Source organism: Macrotis lagotis, chromosome 8 (assembly GCF_037893015.1).
Source record: "Macrotis lagotis isolate mMagLag1 chromosome 8, bilby.v1.9.chrom.fasta, whole genome shotgun sequence".
NCBI classification, from domain to species: domain Eukaryota; kingdom Metazoa; phylum Chordata; class Mammalia; order Peramelemorphia; family Peramelidae; genus Macrotis; species Macrotis lagotis.
This window is the reverse complement of record NC_133665.1, coordinates 132,658,377-132,676,054: the sequence shown is the minus strand read 5'-3', so window position 1 is coordinate 132,676,054 and position 17,678 is coordinate 132,658,377. Positions and strand designations below refer to the sequence as shown.

The 17,678-nt window shown below is 37.3% G+C and overlaps 1 protein-coding gene across 3 annotated transcripts in view; it reads right to left on the bottom strand.

The window, feature by feature from the left end:
- Positions 1–17,678, bottom strand: part of ACAD9 (acyl-CoA dehydrogenase family member 9) — a 55,201-nt gene that overhangs the window by 20,132 nt on the left and 17,391 nt on the right. For all 3 annotated transcript variants that reach the window (XM_074198390.1, XM_074198391.1, XM_074198392.1), the window contains exons 5-8: positions 13,119–13,219; positions 11,466–11,544; positions 10,788–10,962; positions 9,066–9,139 (exon numbers count right to left, since the gene is read on the bottom strand). In XM_074198390.1, coding sequence (XP_074054491.1) covers positions 9,066–9,139; positions 10,788–10,962; positions 11,466–11,544; positions 13,119–13,219 — 429 coding nt within the window. The remainder of the gene's footprint in view (positions 1–9,065; positions 9,140–10,787; positions 10,963–11,465; positions 11,545–13,118; positions 13,220–17,678) is intronic.

Below are 17,678 nucleotides of genomic sequence, written 5' to 3'. Positions count from 1 at the left end.
GTCTTGGTACAATCACTCTCCCTGGGATCATTTTTTTTAGAAGACCCTCATTTTTAGAAAAAAAGTGTCATCTCAATGACAAACAGCCATTGAAGCTTAACACTGCAGTAATGGGTTCTTTTTCCCCATTTTCCACAGTCTAAAATGAGGACAGATTTTACTTCATTCTTTTCCCTGGGTGGTATACTGAAGAATACAGATTTTCCACTAGCACTTTTCATTTTATCATCAGATTTAACATCAAATTTCATGTTTGCTTCCCCAAAGGCTATGGAAATATTTTCAGTATTCTAGGTCTCAGTATTCATTTCTCCTGAAATTGGTTGGAAATTGCTGATATCCAACTAAGAGAGAGACTACCTGCCTACATCTTTAGCTGGCTTTAAATGCATCTGGATGCATTCTCATTTAGTTGAGATGAGTATGACTTTGCTTTCAATGTCACAGGCAGCTGCTTGAAATTGCATTTTTTGGTCTTTGTTTTATGAAGAAAAGTAAACATTAATAAACCTCATTATTCATTCCAATTAGGCTCTTGAAATACTGCCATTGGATGGTCTGAGTTTTTTTTTCTATTTTCCAACTAAACACATGCTTTTTTATTAACACTGTCTCTCCTTCCTGCTTTCCTGTTTGTAACTATGACACCATTAATGACTGCTGGTTTGAAAATCAAGTCAAATAATATAGATTTTCTCTGTGGTTTCATCACCCATATTTTTACAATCTAAAAACAAAATTGCAACTTCGAGTCCTCTCTCACAATGTCACTAGTGCCACCTGTCAAGAAAGGCTGTTGAATCTTTTACTGAGCTTAATTATAATCCACAAAAGCTCTGCTCAATCCCAGGCATTTCACTTTAAATCTTGGTTTTTCTCTCCAAACCAGTCATTACAGGTGGCACTCAGTCTTCATAAAAAATAGAGATAAAAAAATGGGAGGTCAGTGGAAACAGTGGTCTGTGTTCTGGCAAAAGTCCCATAAAGAATTCATGAAGGAGCTATCTTTTGAGTTGGGCCCAGAAAGAAGTGAAGGATTTGGACAAGAAGAGAGTGGGGGAATAAAAGACTGAAAAGGGGGAGATGTGGCAGTATAACAGAGGAATAGTGTAAACAAAATATGGAAAACAAACTCAGAAACAGCAAGTGTAGGATAGGAGAGGGGGAGCAGAAGAAAATAAAGCTAGAGTCAGATCACAGGGGGCCTTGAATGACATGAAGTTGATCAGTTATCCCCCCAAATGTAAAGTTCAATACACAGAACTGAGTCAGAATATAATGTAACTTTAGTCTTTGAAAAATAAAGTAAAAGACAGTAGGGTAGTGGTCTTAACTCTACAGCAAAACTTGAGGGGGTTAAAGTAATCCTACCTTCTTCAAGCTTATAGGGATATAGGAGTTTAGATCTGGAAGGGTCCTTAGTTTTCATCTCATTTCACAGATGAGGGAACATGCACAGAAAGGTTAAATTATTTACCAAAGTCACATCGGCAAAAAGAAGAACCACAATTTAAAGCTAGGTCTTTGGACTACAAATTCAATATTTTTCCCAGAGACTGTTAGATTCCCTGGCAGACAAGTGGTTCCAGCCAAGAGATATTTATTTGAACAATCTACACAGCTCCAGATAAGGCATCAGCTTCATCATCAAACTCTAGAAGTCAGTAACATGAAAAGAGCCTGTAGAAGCCAAGAGTTCAGCATGGAAACAAAACTTGGGGCAAAACAACCTTCCAGGACTGATTATAAATGTCTGATTGTAGAAAACTGTAAAATTCTCAAGAAACTTTTCTATCATGAATTGAAGTGAGAAAACCTTTTGTTACTGCTCACTGGTTTCAATCATGTCTGATTCTTTGTGACCCCATACAGGGCTTTCTTGTCAGAGATACTGTAGTGGTTTTGCCATCTCTTTCTCCAGCTCATTTTACAAAGAAGGAAATTGAGGCAAACAGGCTTAAGTGACTTGGCCAGGGCCACACAGCTGTAAGTAGTTGAGGCCAGATATGAATTCAAGAAGATGAGTCTTCCTGACTCCAGGACCAGCACGCTTATCTATTGTGTCACCTAGCTCCTTAATAAAAAATGAATGGAAAATATACTTTAAGGGAAAACTAAAGTACAATTCTGATAGCATAATAGCACTTCAAAATGGTACAGGCCTTCTCATGCTAAAAGTGGTGAGATAATTATAAATTGGAGTTGATGAAACAATTGACAACCTCAGGCAGAAATAATAGGTACAGCTTCTAATCAGGGGTACCATCTTTAGGAGTATGAAAAAGTTGATACACACACATAAAACATGTAATATATATATATATATATATTTATATATATATATATTTTATATATATATATATATATATTAAAAATAATTTACAGGTATGTCTAGCCCTCATCTGGGGATCATGGGCACGTGGTGAAGAGGATACTTGTTGAGAGACCAATTCCTCTTGCAACCTGGCTGTAACTCGTTTGTTCATCATCTGTTGCAGATTTTTCCAGCAACATATAGAAAAATAACAGGCTGGAAGAGGTTTTCAAGATGATCTAATCTAATCTAACCTCTAATAGAGCAGACAAAGCCCTGAGACGAAGGCAGACAATAAGTGATTTGTCCACTGTCACAAAGTCAATAAGCTTGTATGTATCCCTATGGTACAATTTGAATTCAGATCTTCTTGACTCCAGGCCTAACAATCTATAAACTGTTTCACCTGGTTGTCTTTGTTCTTTGGCTTTTGTTTAGAAACACATGATCAAGAAGCAAATTAACACCTAATAGAGGAGAGATGCTTGTCTCAATTTATTAATTTTCAGAAGTCCATAACAGCACCAGAAGAAGCAGTCATTGATGATAGTGAAACTCAAAAAGTGAGAGGCTGCTTCAATGGCAAAATTTCTATTGATTAAGATCCCAAAGGGTTGGTCCCCCCCATTCTTCCCTCCTTGGTTCTATTTCCAAAAAGGAAAACTTACCTTTGGTTAATTTGATTTTAAAAAAAAAGAAAAAAAGGGGGCTAGGTGGCATAGTGGATAGAGCACCGGCCCTAGAGTCAGGAGTACCTGAGTTCAAATCAGACACTTAATAATTACCTGGCCTTGGGCAAGTCACTTAACCCCAATGCTTTGCAAAAACTTAAAAAAAAAAAGATAAGCAGTACCTATCTGAAACTATCAACAAGCGGTATATGCAATTAGGGATAAGCTAGAGGCAATCCCAATAAGATCAGGGGTGACACAAGGGTACCCATTATCACCAATACTATTCAATATTGTATTAGAAATGTTAGCTTCAGCAATTAGAGAAGCAAAAGAAACTGAAGGAATTAGAATTGGGAAGAGACAAAACTCTTGCTCTTTGCAGATTGGTCTACCTAGAGAATTCTAAAAAAATCATCTAAAAAACTACTAGGAACAAACAGCACCATCAGCAAAGTTGCAGGATAGAAAATAAACCCACACAAATCCTCAGCATTTCTACATATTACTAGCAAGATACAGCAGCAAGAACTAGAAAGAGAAATTTCATTTAAAATAACTTTAGACAATATAATACTTGGGAGTCTACCTGCTAAGGCAGACTCAGAAACTCCATGAAAACTGTAAAACACTTTTCACACAAATAAAATCAGCTTTAAATAACTGGGCAAATATCAACTGCTCATGGATAGGCTGAGCTAACATTATAAAAATATAATTCCATCTAAATTAAACTTATTTATTAGTGCCTTACCAATCAAACTTCTAAAAAAATTACTTTAATGAGCTAGAAAAAATTTTATCTACATTCATATGGAGAAACAAAAAAATCAAGAATATCCAAGGATTTAATGAAAAAGAAGTGCAAAAGAAGGTGGCTTAGCCCTACCAGATCTAAAATTATATTATAAATCATCAGTCATCAAAATTGTCTGGTATTGGTTAAGAAATAGATCAGTTGGGGCGGCTAGGTGGTGCAGTGGATAGAGCACTGGTCCTGGAGTCAGGAGGACCTGAGTTCAAATCCAGCCTCAGACACATAATAATCACCTAGCTGTGTGGCCTTGGGCAAGTCACTTAACCCCATTGCCTTGCAAAAAAAAAAAGAAATAGATCAGTGGAACAGATTAGGTACAAAAGAGACAGCAGGAAATTATTACAGTAATCTTCTGTTTGATAAACCCAGAGTCCAGCTTCTGGGATAAAAACTATTGGGAAAATTGGAAGTTAGTATGGCAGAAACTTGGATTAGACCAACATCTCACACCCTATACCAATATAAGATCAAAATGGGTACAGGATTTAGACATAAAAGACAGTATTATAAGCAAACTAGGAAATCAAGGAATAGTTTATCTGTCACATCTATGGAAAGGGAAGTTTATGACCAAGAAGAGATGGAGAACATTATTAAAAACAAATTAGATAATTTTGATTACATTAAATTAAAAAGCTTTTGCACAAATAAGCCCACTGTAACCAAGATCAAAAGAAATGTAGTAAATTAGGAAAAAATTTTACAACTAGTATTTCTGACAAAGGACTCATTTCTAAAATATACAGAGAACTGAGTCAAATTTACAAAAAACCAAGCCATCCCTCAATTGACAAATGGTCAAAGGATATGCAAAGGCAATTTACAGATGAAGAAATCAAAGCTATACATAGTCATATGAAAAACTGCTCTAAATCATTACTGATTAGAGAAATGCAAATTAAAGCACCTCTGAGGTACCACCTCACACCTTTCAGATTGGCCAATATGACCAATATTTAATGTTAGAAGGAATGTGGGAAGTCTGGGACACTAATAGATGGTTGGTGGAGCTGTGAACTCATCTAACCTTTCTGGAGAGCAATCTGGAATTATGCCCAAAGGACAATAAAAATGTGCATACCCTTTGATCCAGCAATACCACTGCTGGGTCTATATTCCGAAGAGATCATGAAAAAAGGGTAAAGACATTACTTGTACAAAAACATTTATAGCATCCCTGTTTGTGGTAGCAAAGAATTGGAAGTCAAGTAAACGTCCTTCGATTGGGGAATGGCTGAACAAACTGTGGTATATGTATGTTATGGAACACTACTGTTTTATTAAAAACTAAAGAGCGATGGGAATTCAGAGAAGCCTGGAGGGATTTGCATGAACTGAAACTGAGCAAGCTGAGCAGAACCACAACAACATGGAGTGATGATCAACCTTAATGGACTTGCTCAACCAATCAGGGTCAATTTGGGGGTATCTTCGATGGAGAATACCACCTGTATCCAGAGAAAGGACTGTGGAGTTTAAACAAAGACGAAAGTCTATTACCTTCAATTTTTTAAAAAAAAGTATCTTCTGTACAACATAATTTTGCTATTTCTAATGTTTTATTTTCTCCTCAAGGATATGATTTCTCTCTCAACACATTCAATTTCAATCAATGTATAGCATGGAAAAATGTAGAGATTATCAGACTGCCTTCTTTAGGGGGATGGAGGAGGGAAGGGAGGGTGGGGAAAAATTGTAAAATTCAAAACCTTACAAAAAATGATAGGTAGAAACTACTAATGTATATAATTGGAAAACTAATAAAATATTTAATAAAAAAAACCACTTTGTTCCATTAAATTGTGAGGTCTTTGAGGGCAGAAACTATTTTTACCTTTCTTTGTGTCAGTACTTAGTATAGCATAGTAAATATCTAATAAGTTTTTGTCAACTATAAAAAAAGGAAAACTTTCTTACAGCAGCTTAGCAAACTAAACCCAAAATACCAACAGCTTTCTCAGTCTCATCAAGAAATTGATGGCTTCTTCTGTTCAAGTTTTTCTTTTTTCTCAAAAGTTTTTAGTAAAGCATTTATGTTTGAATTTAGGAGGGCCAAAGTGCTTAACATAATACGATCCCATGTGATGGTTAGACCAGTCTCTGCACTAGCAGACAGACACTAGAGGTCCTTTTATTCCTATTTTAAGGATGAGACTGATTCAGGAAGTTAAATGACTTACTTAATAGTGAACACAAAGTCAGTAAGTACTTGATACAGAATCAAGCACCATCTCCTACATCATGCTGCCTTCTGGTCCAAACAACACTAAATACTTTGCAGTTTAGTAACCAATAGCTCCATTTGTAACAAAAAACTCAAAAGCACCTAAAAGTCAACTGTCTGAACTAAATTTTAATATAAAGTAGATCAAATTATACAAGACAGAGCTTTCTGATTTTAACTAAAAACATGCCTTCACCTAACACTTCCTGGAGGTTTCATCATGATGTGGTAGTGACTTGTTGAGCTGGCAAGTGTGGGGTCCAAATTGATAAACTGGATGGACTAAGAGATCACTGAAACACTGAGGGGTCTCAAGGTCTTGTCAAATGAGAATCTGTTAAAGGAAATAGATTCTATTTCACCTGAGACAACAAGAGGGAATGGGATAAAACACAACAGAAGGGGCATCATGTAGAGAGAGAAAATAAATTGATTCTGCCCTGGACCAGATGGAGGAGTCAGAAGTAATGAGTGAGAGAAATAAATGTAGGCTTCTTATAAAAAACAACAAAACTAGTGGTCAGAATGATCCCAAAGTAGAAGAGGTTGCCCCACCAATGGCCTCCCTCTTGTTGAAGGTCTTTAGACAAAATTTTCATGACCCTGAGTGATTCCTGTTTGGATCTATAAGGGCTGAGGCAGCCTCTGAAGTTCTTTCTAAAAGAGCAATGGATGGCAGGTTCTCTCAAGTCAGTCTGCTTGGGAATGGCTGGGCCTCTGGAAAGACCATGTCTGTCTGTCCAAGGCTGCTTCCACTGACACATAAATGTAGGTTAGTTGAGAAATATCTGGACACTTGGATCATGGCATCCCTTAGTGGGATTTCCTAACTCAGAAACAAAGTAATCCAAAGCATGAGTCTGACTGTGTCTCTCCCCTGCTCCAAGCCTTCAATGCCTCCCAATTCTTGTAGGATCAAACTCTTAGACTAGCAGTTGAGAAGGTCCTCCACAGCTGGATTCCAGATTATCACATCATCCTCTTTTACAGTCTGTTCCTGCCAAAGGAACCTAATAGCCACCCCACCCCCAACAGAATATAAGCTCCTTAAGGGCAGAGGGTAGGTCATTTTTACCTTTGCATCACTAGTAGTAGTTAGTACATTGCTTTGCCTTATAAATGAGATAAAAAGGATTTGATGAACTGTCCCCAATTTCCATTCCTCTACCGACATGTCTTCAAATTAAAAACAAAACCCCACTTGTCCATTTCTGTGTCTGATACAATGGTATAAGCATCTAGCTTAACAACTAAAGAGTAACTTCACCATAATTAAAGAGTCATCCTTTGTGGCTATGGTTGTTGACAGAAGAGACAATAATGCTCCAATAGCTAGCATGTATAGAACTTATTAAAGTAGGCAAAGCAATTGACATGCTATCTCATTTGATCATCACAACCACATGGGAGGTAGGTGGTATTATTATTCCTATTTTAAAGATGAAGAAACTGAGGCTCAGAGAGGTGAAGTGACTTGCCCAGAGTCAGTCAGCTCCTAAATGTCTGAAACTGGAGAACACTTGAGGACTGTGTTTTGTTGGAAACTTTCCACCTACTACTATAAGCTCCTATGAATTCTAATCTACTGGTTTCATTGTGTGTGTGTGTGTGTGTAGTAAATAGTAGAAAAATAGTAAAAAAGGCATTATGTTCTAGACATGCTGCTTTTCAAGAGTCATTATGTGAGCCTCTTTCCTGGTTCATAAACTTTATACCAACTCTTTAAAAATTGAGTCTTGTGTTCAAATGTCTATCATTCTATGTTTAGCTCTTTTCTCTCCTAATCTTCACACAAATTCTCACTGTTTCATTTCCTTTTCTGCCAGGGGCCATTTCTTTCCATAATTAAATTAATTCCATAAGTTAAATTTAAAATTATCCTGTGTTGTATGCTCTACATCAAATTGCTTAATGTCTCAGGGAAGGGGGAGGGAGAAAGTTTGGAACTGAAAATTTCTTTTTAAAGACTGTTAAAAATTGTTTTTATAAGCTGTCTTATGTATTTTTTTTCTCTTTAATGGTTTTTTATGTTTTTATTTGATTCTTCTTTTACAAGAAAGATCCATGTTTAGCATGCCTATACATGTATAGCCTATATCAGATTGCTTTTTATCAGTGGGAAGGGGGAGAGAAGGGAAGGAGGGAGAAAAATGTAAAACTCAAAAAACCTTGCCAAAAAAAAGATTGTTGAAAACCATCATTGCATGTAGTTGGAAAAGTAAATAAAATCTATTTTTTAAGTTGTCTTTGTATGTAATTGAGGAAGAATAAAATATTATTTTAAAAAATTAAAATGTCCTGTGCCCTCTGGCTTTATTCACCTGCCATGATCTTAATCAAAAGTGACTCCTGTGAGTAATGTCAATTCCCCGCCCTCAAAAACCTGCCTTATACTACCATTCAAGCTCTTGTTACTACATTCTTTACATTCCTGAAAAAATTTGCCTGAGTTTCTGTCATTGCCTTCTTCAGCATCCAATCTGTGACATTAGCTATTCTAATCTAAATTCACACATTCCTTTTTATGGAAGAGGAGGCTTTGTTGACCCTTAGTCTTCACCTTGAATTTTCTTTTCTCTCTGTTCCCTTCGTAAATTAAGCCTAAGCTATAAGAAAAATTCTGTGTTACTGAGATTTTTTTTTTAAATTTATCAGTCAAAACAATAATACCCCCCCACCCTCAAACTGTTTAAAATTTTAGCCCTGCTTTCTTTTGCCTCTAGGAGATAAAAGTCAGGTTTCAAACCTTTGATCTTCCTTTTTCATTCCTGAGAGAGCCAGTGATATGCTGAGGAAGAACAGTCAGGATATGGTTGGGGAAAAAAGAGGAAAGCTGTATATGGATCTGCCCAGAGAAGAGGGTGAGACTGATACCATTTTATAGAATAGAAGCTCTGCAAAGGCTGGCACCACCCAGAGTCTTAAGTCTTTGTGAATCCCCCTCCAAGTTCATTCCATGGCATATTATACCCATGGGAGCTTCATAAATAGTTATAGAATACTTCATGATAGCATAATGAATTTATCAAGGAAGCACACCTTAAATCCGTCTCCAATTTCTCCAATGACATTTTCAACAGGCACCTTTGTATTTTCAAAATGAACTTCACAAGCTAAAATTAAAAAAAAAATTCAAAAGGTTTCATAAATTCTCTGATACAAAATGACATCACATGATAGCATTCAACAAATGAGCCTCATTTCTGTCTAACTGCTACACACAGAAGAAAAATAATCTCAAAAACAGTCAGTAAGCCTTTAATACACTAAAAAGCATTTTAGCCCTACCTAAGTAATGTACCATGGCCAAAGCAAGATGAGAAATTCATTTCATTATGAAATAAAAGGAAACTATTTGAATAGAAAATAGGATGATAAACAGGACAATCTATTTCTCAAAATGTGATCCTGATGTCTGAAATTTTTTATATTCAGGGTAATAATAAGGACAATATCAGAGACTGCAATATGAACTGATTTCATTTCATTTTTTTCTTGACTAGCTCTAACCTTCTGTTGTTGTTATTTTGAGCCTGGACCTCCTTATCTCTCCCAGGTTGGAAGAGTCTTCTTAGGGGCCAATCCTGCCAAACCTACCACTGATTGGCATGGAAGTTCTGACTTGTTCTTTTTCCATTTTGGGCTGGTTCACCCCTCCTTAGGTATCCTGACTATCATCCCTCTTGCTCATCATAATGGCGCTAGACTTTATGTGAACACTTCATCAGCTTAGTCGTCTGTTATCTCAGGACATGAGTTCAACAATTTACTAGTCTCGACCTCCCTAGAGGCAGAAGTTATTGGCATGTGCTACGACAACTTACTGACCCCATCATTTTTAAAGTGCACATCATTGATCAGAAGAGGGGCTGTGTGGCCCCAAGTGGTATAACAGGGAACCATAGGTGCTAGCTACAAAAGGCAAATTTAAGCTTGTGGCAGTAAAGTCTTTTTAGCAATTAGGGCAGGCCAAAAGTACCCTAGAAGGCAGTGGATTTCCCTTCATTGGAAGTCTTTAAGCAAGGCTAGAAAATCCCTTCTCAAGTATATGTGTGTGTGTGTGTGTGTGTGTGTATGTATGTATTTATATATTTGGGGAGACCAAATGGTCACTGAGATTCCCTTCTAAAAATATTTTAATAGTGGAACAAAGTGCTTATTCACATTCTGCAAGATAATTAAAAAGCGACGGAAGATGGCAACAGGGTCATTACCATGAAGCTGTCAGAGGCAGCTTCACACTGAGCTAGCATGGTGAGCAAAGGACTACTTAGGAATAAGGAGAACAAGTTCATTTAAGGTCCGTTCTTTATAGCTATGGAAACTCAAATCATCAGGTCTCCATTTCCTCCTCTGAAAAGAGAAGGGCTTGGGTTAGATAGTCTCTAATATTCTTTTCAGTGCCATGATTCTACCTAAAGAAAAGGGCATTCTCTAAGCCTTAAGTGGAGATCTTTGAAAGAAAAAATGAACACCAAAGAAAAGTGGGAAGGCACTTAAAGGACCCCATGAACAAGGGCACTGAGGGGAGAGCGAGAGCAAGTCGGTTGTCCAAAAGCCAGTGCTTTAGGATGAGCACTGTCGCCTTCCCACTAGAGACTTTTCAAGCAGACTGATTGGCTGGGATATATATGTTCATGTTTTGTCTTTAATTTAAATAATCTAAAACATCATACCAATGGAATGGGTAACTAAAACACACCTGATATCATCTAAGGCTTACAAGAGGGAGGGGGGAAGAAAAAATTTAAAAAGACTTACTATCAGAGCCCCGGATGCCTAATTTGTTCTCAGGTTTACCGTTAGTGATGCCACCAAAATCTCTTTCAACAATAAATGCTGTGATTTTGTCCTTTTTTAAGCCATCTGAGTCAGTGATCTCTGTCTTGGCAAATACTGTGAATATACTGGCCAAACTACCATTTGTGATCCAGATCTGGAAGGAAAAAGAGAAAAAAAAAAGGAACTTAGGAAATTTAGGTGATCATTATTAACAAGCCTTCTTGCTCTGCAAACCTTAAAGTTTTCTATAAATGCTCTCAGGATGTCGGGCCCACCCCCACAATCATGGCATCTCAGAGAGGTCAGGACTCCATAGGAGAGCTGGCCCAGTTTCTCCCTCAGCAGACAGCTCAGTTTGTAGCCGTGCCCTTGGCCCTCTGGACCAACAGAAGTGCTTGCTACCTGCCCAAGGCTGAACTGCTCCAGGTGATCTCAGATAAAGAGGCTCTCCCAACTGGTTCTAAACCACACATGCCAACACTAGCCCTTCTTACTGGGGTCAATGAGGCTGCTTCCTTGTGTGAGCCCCCTCCCTTCCCTGACTCCCCTCAAACTCCTCCAATTTGAGGCTAATCTTCCTTGTGAAACTATTGTTTAGAGACAAGATGTCATTCCATCTTATGGTGACAGCAGTCTCATGACGCTGTGGACAAGTACCTTGGAGCCATTTAAGAAGAAGTGCTTTTTATCTTCGCTCAGAGTTGCTCTCGTTTGAATGGATGCAGCATCACTCCCACTGCAGAGACATTAATGGTTGAGATATCAGTCTCTGAAAGCTTATGTTCCACTAAGTCACAGGATCATTCCCAGATTCATGTGCATTCTACATCTCCTTAAAGATGTTATTTTATATTTTGTTATAATAGCATTTGAAGATTTCTAGTTGCACTTGCAGCACAGATGGCAATGGGGCATGGAAGGGAAGTAGTATGGAGAAGCTAGGAGACATAATTCTGGTTTGAGAAAGGAAGGTCAATCAGAGAAGCAAGTGCATCCAGTGGAAGCCAAAAGCTGAGTTTCTCTAGCTGGGTGGCAAGCTTTCTATACCTTGGTGCTTTCATTTCAAAAATGAGACCATTGGACCAGATGATTCCTAAGAATTCTTCCAATTTTGTAAATTAGATGAAAGAATTGGAAAACAAGGGTATATTTCTAATGAGAATATCATGTAAGCTGTAAAGACCTTCTCTGTATAACAAAGTAAAAAATGAAGTTATAATTCAAACACTGCCCATGCTGCTGGACAGTGGCATTAACATACCTTATAACCCAAAGGGGATACCAGGATTCACCACAAAATTCATAATTAAAAGTCCATTTCTGAAGTAGGGTAAGGAACAATATTAGGAAGGAAGAAGGTAACAAGATACAAAAGAAACATGAAAGAAAGGCCTTTGGTTTATAAGGATGCTTTGCACATAGAAAAGTAACAATTTATTCATTTGTGCAATATTCACATGTCACAGGTCAAAAACTGAAAACCTCCACTGGTGTCCATGTGCATTGTTATGGTTTGTGGCAGCATTCAGTTCTGGTCTGGGGAACTGAAGGAAGACTGTTGTGGCCCACCAAACCCATAGGCACTACCTATCCTTTGAGGTTGGCTCAAACACCACCACATGCTTGAAGTCCTCCCAAAGGCCTCCTGGTCAGTGAGGACCTTTCTCTTCCTCAGATTTCACAAAACAATGCCCATCTTCTTCATGCTGGGCACACCTCTCATGGCTGGGTACACCTCTTAAGTCTTTTGAAGAAAGGGGTTGGGCTTGGTCTAAACTCTTTAGTGTCCCTCAATGATTTTGTTTGGTGACTGAATGAAAATACTGCTGCTAAATCTCCAGAGTAGCCTTGGAATCCCAACAATGAAAAGGGTTTGGCTGTGTGAAAGTTAACTGCAGCGATGAAAGATATAAATGAGGGACATCCCCACTCTGCTCTGCTGTCCCTACTTCATTCTCTTCAGCATGGTAGGGTGGACAGACTCGTAGTTCTGACATACAGAAGACCCATACCAATTCTGTTTTAGATACTCATTAGCTGCCTGACCCTAGTTAAAGTCACTAAACTTCTCTGGACTAAGTGACTTCATCTGCAAAACAAGGAGCAATGAACACAAAGTCACTTCTAGCACTAAATATTCAGTAATTAAGGTAACAGATGTTAGTGATGCTTGATGTGATATAACCAGGATCTGATCTTTTTTTTTTCTTTAATACATGGAGTCCAAGAATCTTGGAAATACTGGCTGCCAACTATATTTTTAAAATTTTATACTTACAAACTTATGAAATAACAAAACAAGTCACATACCTTGTTGTCTCTGTAAGACAGAAAGCTGCAATATGTTCTCCAGTTGCCAATTTAGGCAAATATTTTGCTTTCTGCTTCTCGGTACCAGCTAAAAGGATGCCCTAAAACACAGATATACAATGATACATTCAGTTAATAACAAACCAATAAAAGAAAAAAATTAAATTGTGTTTGGAAAAGATCTTAGGGAGAAAAAAATGATCACGAAAGAAAGATTTGTACCCAAAGCTTAGAAATATTAAATATTTCAAAAGTTAAAAAACAAAGTAATAAAAATATATTTACATACATATATAGATATATATCTATATATATAAAACACATTTAGGAAGAATCTATCTCAGATTGGTTTCTAATAAATGAAAATCTATACTGCCACCATGAAGACTGAAAACTGAGTATAGCTCAGTGAGGAAGTCTGGGGCTGAATGATTTACTGATAAGAGCTAGCATAACACAGATTCACTTTGACACTTGCTCTCTTACAGTTCTATCTGAATAAAAATCCAATATTCCCAAATGTCTCTGTCTATGGGATAATATTTTCTTTATTTTTCTTTAGTCACAATATGACCAAATGAGAGCCATATTTATGGTGTATCTTTATGCCCTATTCGCCTTCATATGTGACAATGGCACAATGGATAAGCAATGCTGAATATGTAAGAGTGGTACCAATTTGAGAGTCCTTTGCCCTCTGTCTTCATGGAAAGACTTAAATTTTGGGTTCTAGACTCAGATCCAGTTCAGAAGACTAGACTCCACTGGGGCCTGCCCCAGAAGAGGGGTACTGGTATAGCTGGTGGTCCAGAGGGGTGACCTCACAGACTTTGTGGGCAAAGCCACCTCCCTCTCAACAAACAGAACACATGGTGACTTAAAATGACCCTATGACTTGTAAGACACTTTGAATTTGGAAAGAAAGATTATGTAAAAAGAAAAAAGTTTTAAAACTTTGAAAAATGATGAATATTGGACATTTTCTAAGGACCTAGAATCAAAGTTAAGTGCAAAATATTTAAAACAGATTTATCACCTATTCAATAGTCAAAGAAATTAACCTTTACACTGCCTGATGTTGAAGAAATAATATGAAATAAAACAAAGAAAAGTGAAAAAACAGAGGGTAGTAATATCTTCATACAGCATTCACCTGGTTGGAAAAAAAAGTCAATGATTTAACATGATTGCACATTATAACCTACATCAGATTATTTGCTGTGTTGGGGGAAGGGAAGAGAGGGACAGAGAAAAATCTGAAACTCAAAATCTTACAAAAATGACTATCGGGGCGGCTAAGTTGCGCAGTGAATAAAGCAACGGCCCTGGAGTCAGGAGTACCTGGGTTCAAATCTGGTCTCAGACACCCAATAATTACCTAGCTGTGTGGCCTTGGGCAAGCCACTTAACCCCATTTGCCTTGAAAAAACAAAACAAAAATGACCATCTTTACATCTAATTTTTAAAAAATTAAATTAAAATATAAAATTATAAAAAAACTTTTCCACATTACTACAATAGTCATGTTGCAAAAGTAAGTATAATCCGTTATACAGCACTGCCCCCATACACACACAAAGAAAGAGAAACCTCAAGAAAAGTAAAGCAAGAGAAAAAAATGTGTGCTTCAGTCTGTATTCAGATACCATCAGCTCTGACTTTGGTTGGGATGGATAGCATTCTTTATCGTAAGTCCATCAGAGAAATCGCTTCAATGTTTTTGTTTTTGCCAAAGTTGCTATTGCTAGCTCTATAAAATATGACATTTAAAAAATATAAAAAAATATGTTCTTAAAAAAAATAAAGACTGGTAGATATGATATAGAACAGATGTTACCATACACGGCCTTGACACAAAATCATAGAACTGTTTTTAATTTGATCAAAGCAGTTAAGATTACAAATTTCTTACTTCACAAGAAGTAAATATAAGGATCTTAGCTTAAAGATTTGGGAAAGTTTTAGTTTTTGGTCCTGTCTTCCATCTGTCTGGCATCCTATGAATGCATGATTAGTCACAAACTGAGAGAATTAAGATGTCCTGCGAGCTCCGGCATATACTTAATTACAAAAAACTGTCCCTTCACCTATTCATTTTTTTTTAAGTGTTTATTATGATGTCTTTTTCTATATGGTACAGGTGCACATTCTTGGCAGGTAGCACATGAAAACTCAGTCTCTCCTACTCTACCATCTCTTTCACTTTGTGTCTGTCCATGTGAGTACAACAGCCCCAGTCACTTTCTAGCTGAAGGCTCACACCTCTCTCTCTCTGATCCAACTGGATCCTACCTATTTGTGTATTATCAAAAAATGATACAACAGAAAGTGTATCTTTGTTAAACAGATCATGTCTGCCAAATGCTCTTACAGCAACAATTTCCCTACTAAAAGAAGTTTCATCTTAGCTTCTATTGTGAGAAAGTCTGAGTTATAGCTGAAGGAATTCTACCATTAAAATCCATGGCTGGTCTAGAGCTGTGCCCAAAGAGCAATAAAACTGATCATACTCTTAGACCCAGCAATACCAATACTAGACTGATATCTAAAAGAAATCATAAAAAGGGAAAAGTCCCACATGTTCAAAAATTATATATAGTAGCTCTTTTTGTAGAGGTAAAGAATTGGAAATTGAGGGTATGCCCATCAATTGGGGAACAGTTGAACAAATTATGGTATATGAATGTGATGGAATATTATTATTCTATAAGAAATCATGAATAGTCGGAGTTTAGAGAAGTACAGAAAGAATTACTCGAACTGATGCTGAGTGAAGAGAGCAGAACCTAATAGAATATTGTACATATTAACTACAACATTGTGAGTAGATCAACTTTGATGGATGCAACTCCTCTCAGCAGTCCAGAGATCTAAGACAACTCTGAGAGACCTATTATTGGTGCCATCAACATCCAAAGGGGGAAAAAAATCCCCAAATCTGAATGGACACTATGTTCAATTTTTAAAATTTCTCTTAGTTTTTCCTTCATATCCTATGGTTTTCTTTCTTTACACATAGTCCTAATTTCTCATATATATATTATGTAAATATTAGTACATGCATGTACAACATTTTACCAGACTGTTTGCCTCCAAGGGGAGGGGTTTGGGAAGGGAAGATGGTAAAAAATATGTAACTTTATAAATATACAAGTGGATGAATGTTAAAAATTTCTATAACATGTAACTGGAAAAATAAAATATCAATTAAAAATCATCTATGGCTGGAAAAGACAAGGAGATTATATCAGTCACATTAGAATTATATGATTTTATCAATTTTTACAACTAATATTGCTGACAAAGGACTCGTTTCTAAAATATATAGAGAACTGAGTCAAATTTATAAAAAAAAAAAGCCATTCCCGAACTGACAAAAGGTCAAAGGATATGCAGAGGCAATTTACAGATGAGAAAATCAAAGCAATTCATAATCATATGAAAAACTGCTCTAAATAATTACTGATTAGAGATATGCAAATTAAAGCAGCTCTGAGGTACCACCTCACACCTCTCAGACTCACCAATATGACCAGAAAAGACAATGATCAATGTTAGAAGGGATATGGGAAATTTGGGACACTAATATATTTTGGGTGGAGCTGTGAATTCATTCAGCGTTTCTGAGAGCAATCTGGAATTATGCCCAAAGGGCAATAAAAACGTGCATAGCCTTTGATCCAGCAATACCACTACTGGGTCTATGCCCTGAAGAGATCATGAAAAAGGGTAAAAACATCGCTTATACAAAAATACTCATAGCAATCCTGATTGTGGTGGCAAAGAATTAGAAATTGAGTGAATGTCCATCAATTGGGGAATGACTCAACAAACTGGTATATATAATATATATATATATATATATGTATATATATAAATATGATGGGAATTCAGAGAAACCTGGAAAGATTTGATGAACTGATGCTGAGTGAGATGAGCAGAACCACAAAAACACTGTACACCCTAACAGCAATATGGGGGTGATGATCATCCTTAATAGACTTGCTCATTCCATCAATGTAATAATCAGGGACAATTTCAGGGTATCTGCAAGGGAGAATATCATCTGTATCCAAAGAAAGAATTGTGGAGTTTAAACAAAGACCAGAGACTATTACCTTTAATTTTTTAAAAAAGTTATCTTATAATGTAATTTTGCTATCTCTTATATTTTATTTTTTTCCTTAAGAACATGATTTCTTGGGGGGGGGGGGGTGGAGCCAAGATGGCGACAAGAAGGGATCGAGTCTTAGGCACTCTCTGATAAAACGTGAAACTAAGGACTCTAACTAAACTTTCAGGAGACAGAACCCATAAAGGGACCCATTGAGGCAGTTCTCCTACTCAAGGTAACCTGGAAAAGAGCAGAAAGGCTCTGCTCCCCAGGGTCGGAGGGGCGGCCTGCTGGAGGGGCAGCCCACCAGAGCGAAAGAACTTCAGCCTCCCGAAGGCAGCCCCAGGGCGCTGGGAGCTGCGGCCCTGGGGGAGCCTCCTGAGCTGCACCCCGGGGAGCACCGGGCACAAAGTGGGGGAACAGCAGGGACCTCTGCCAGAGGGAGC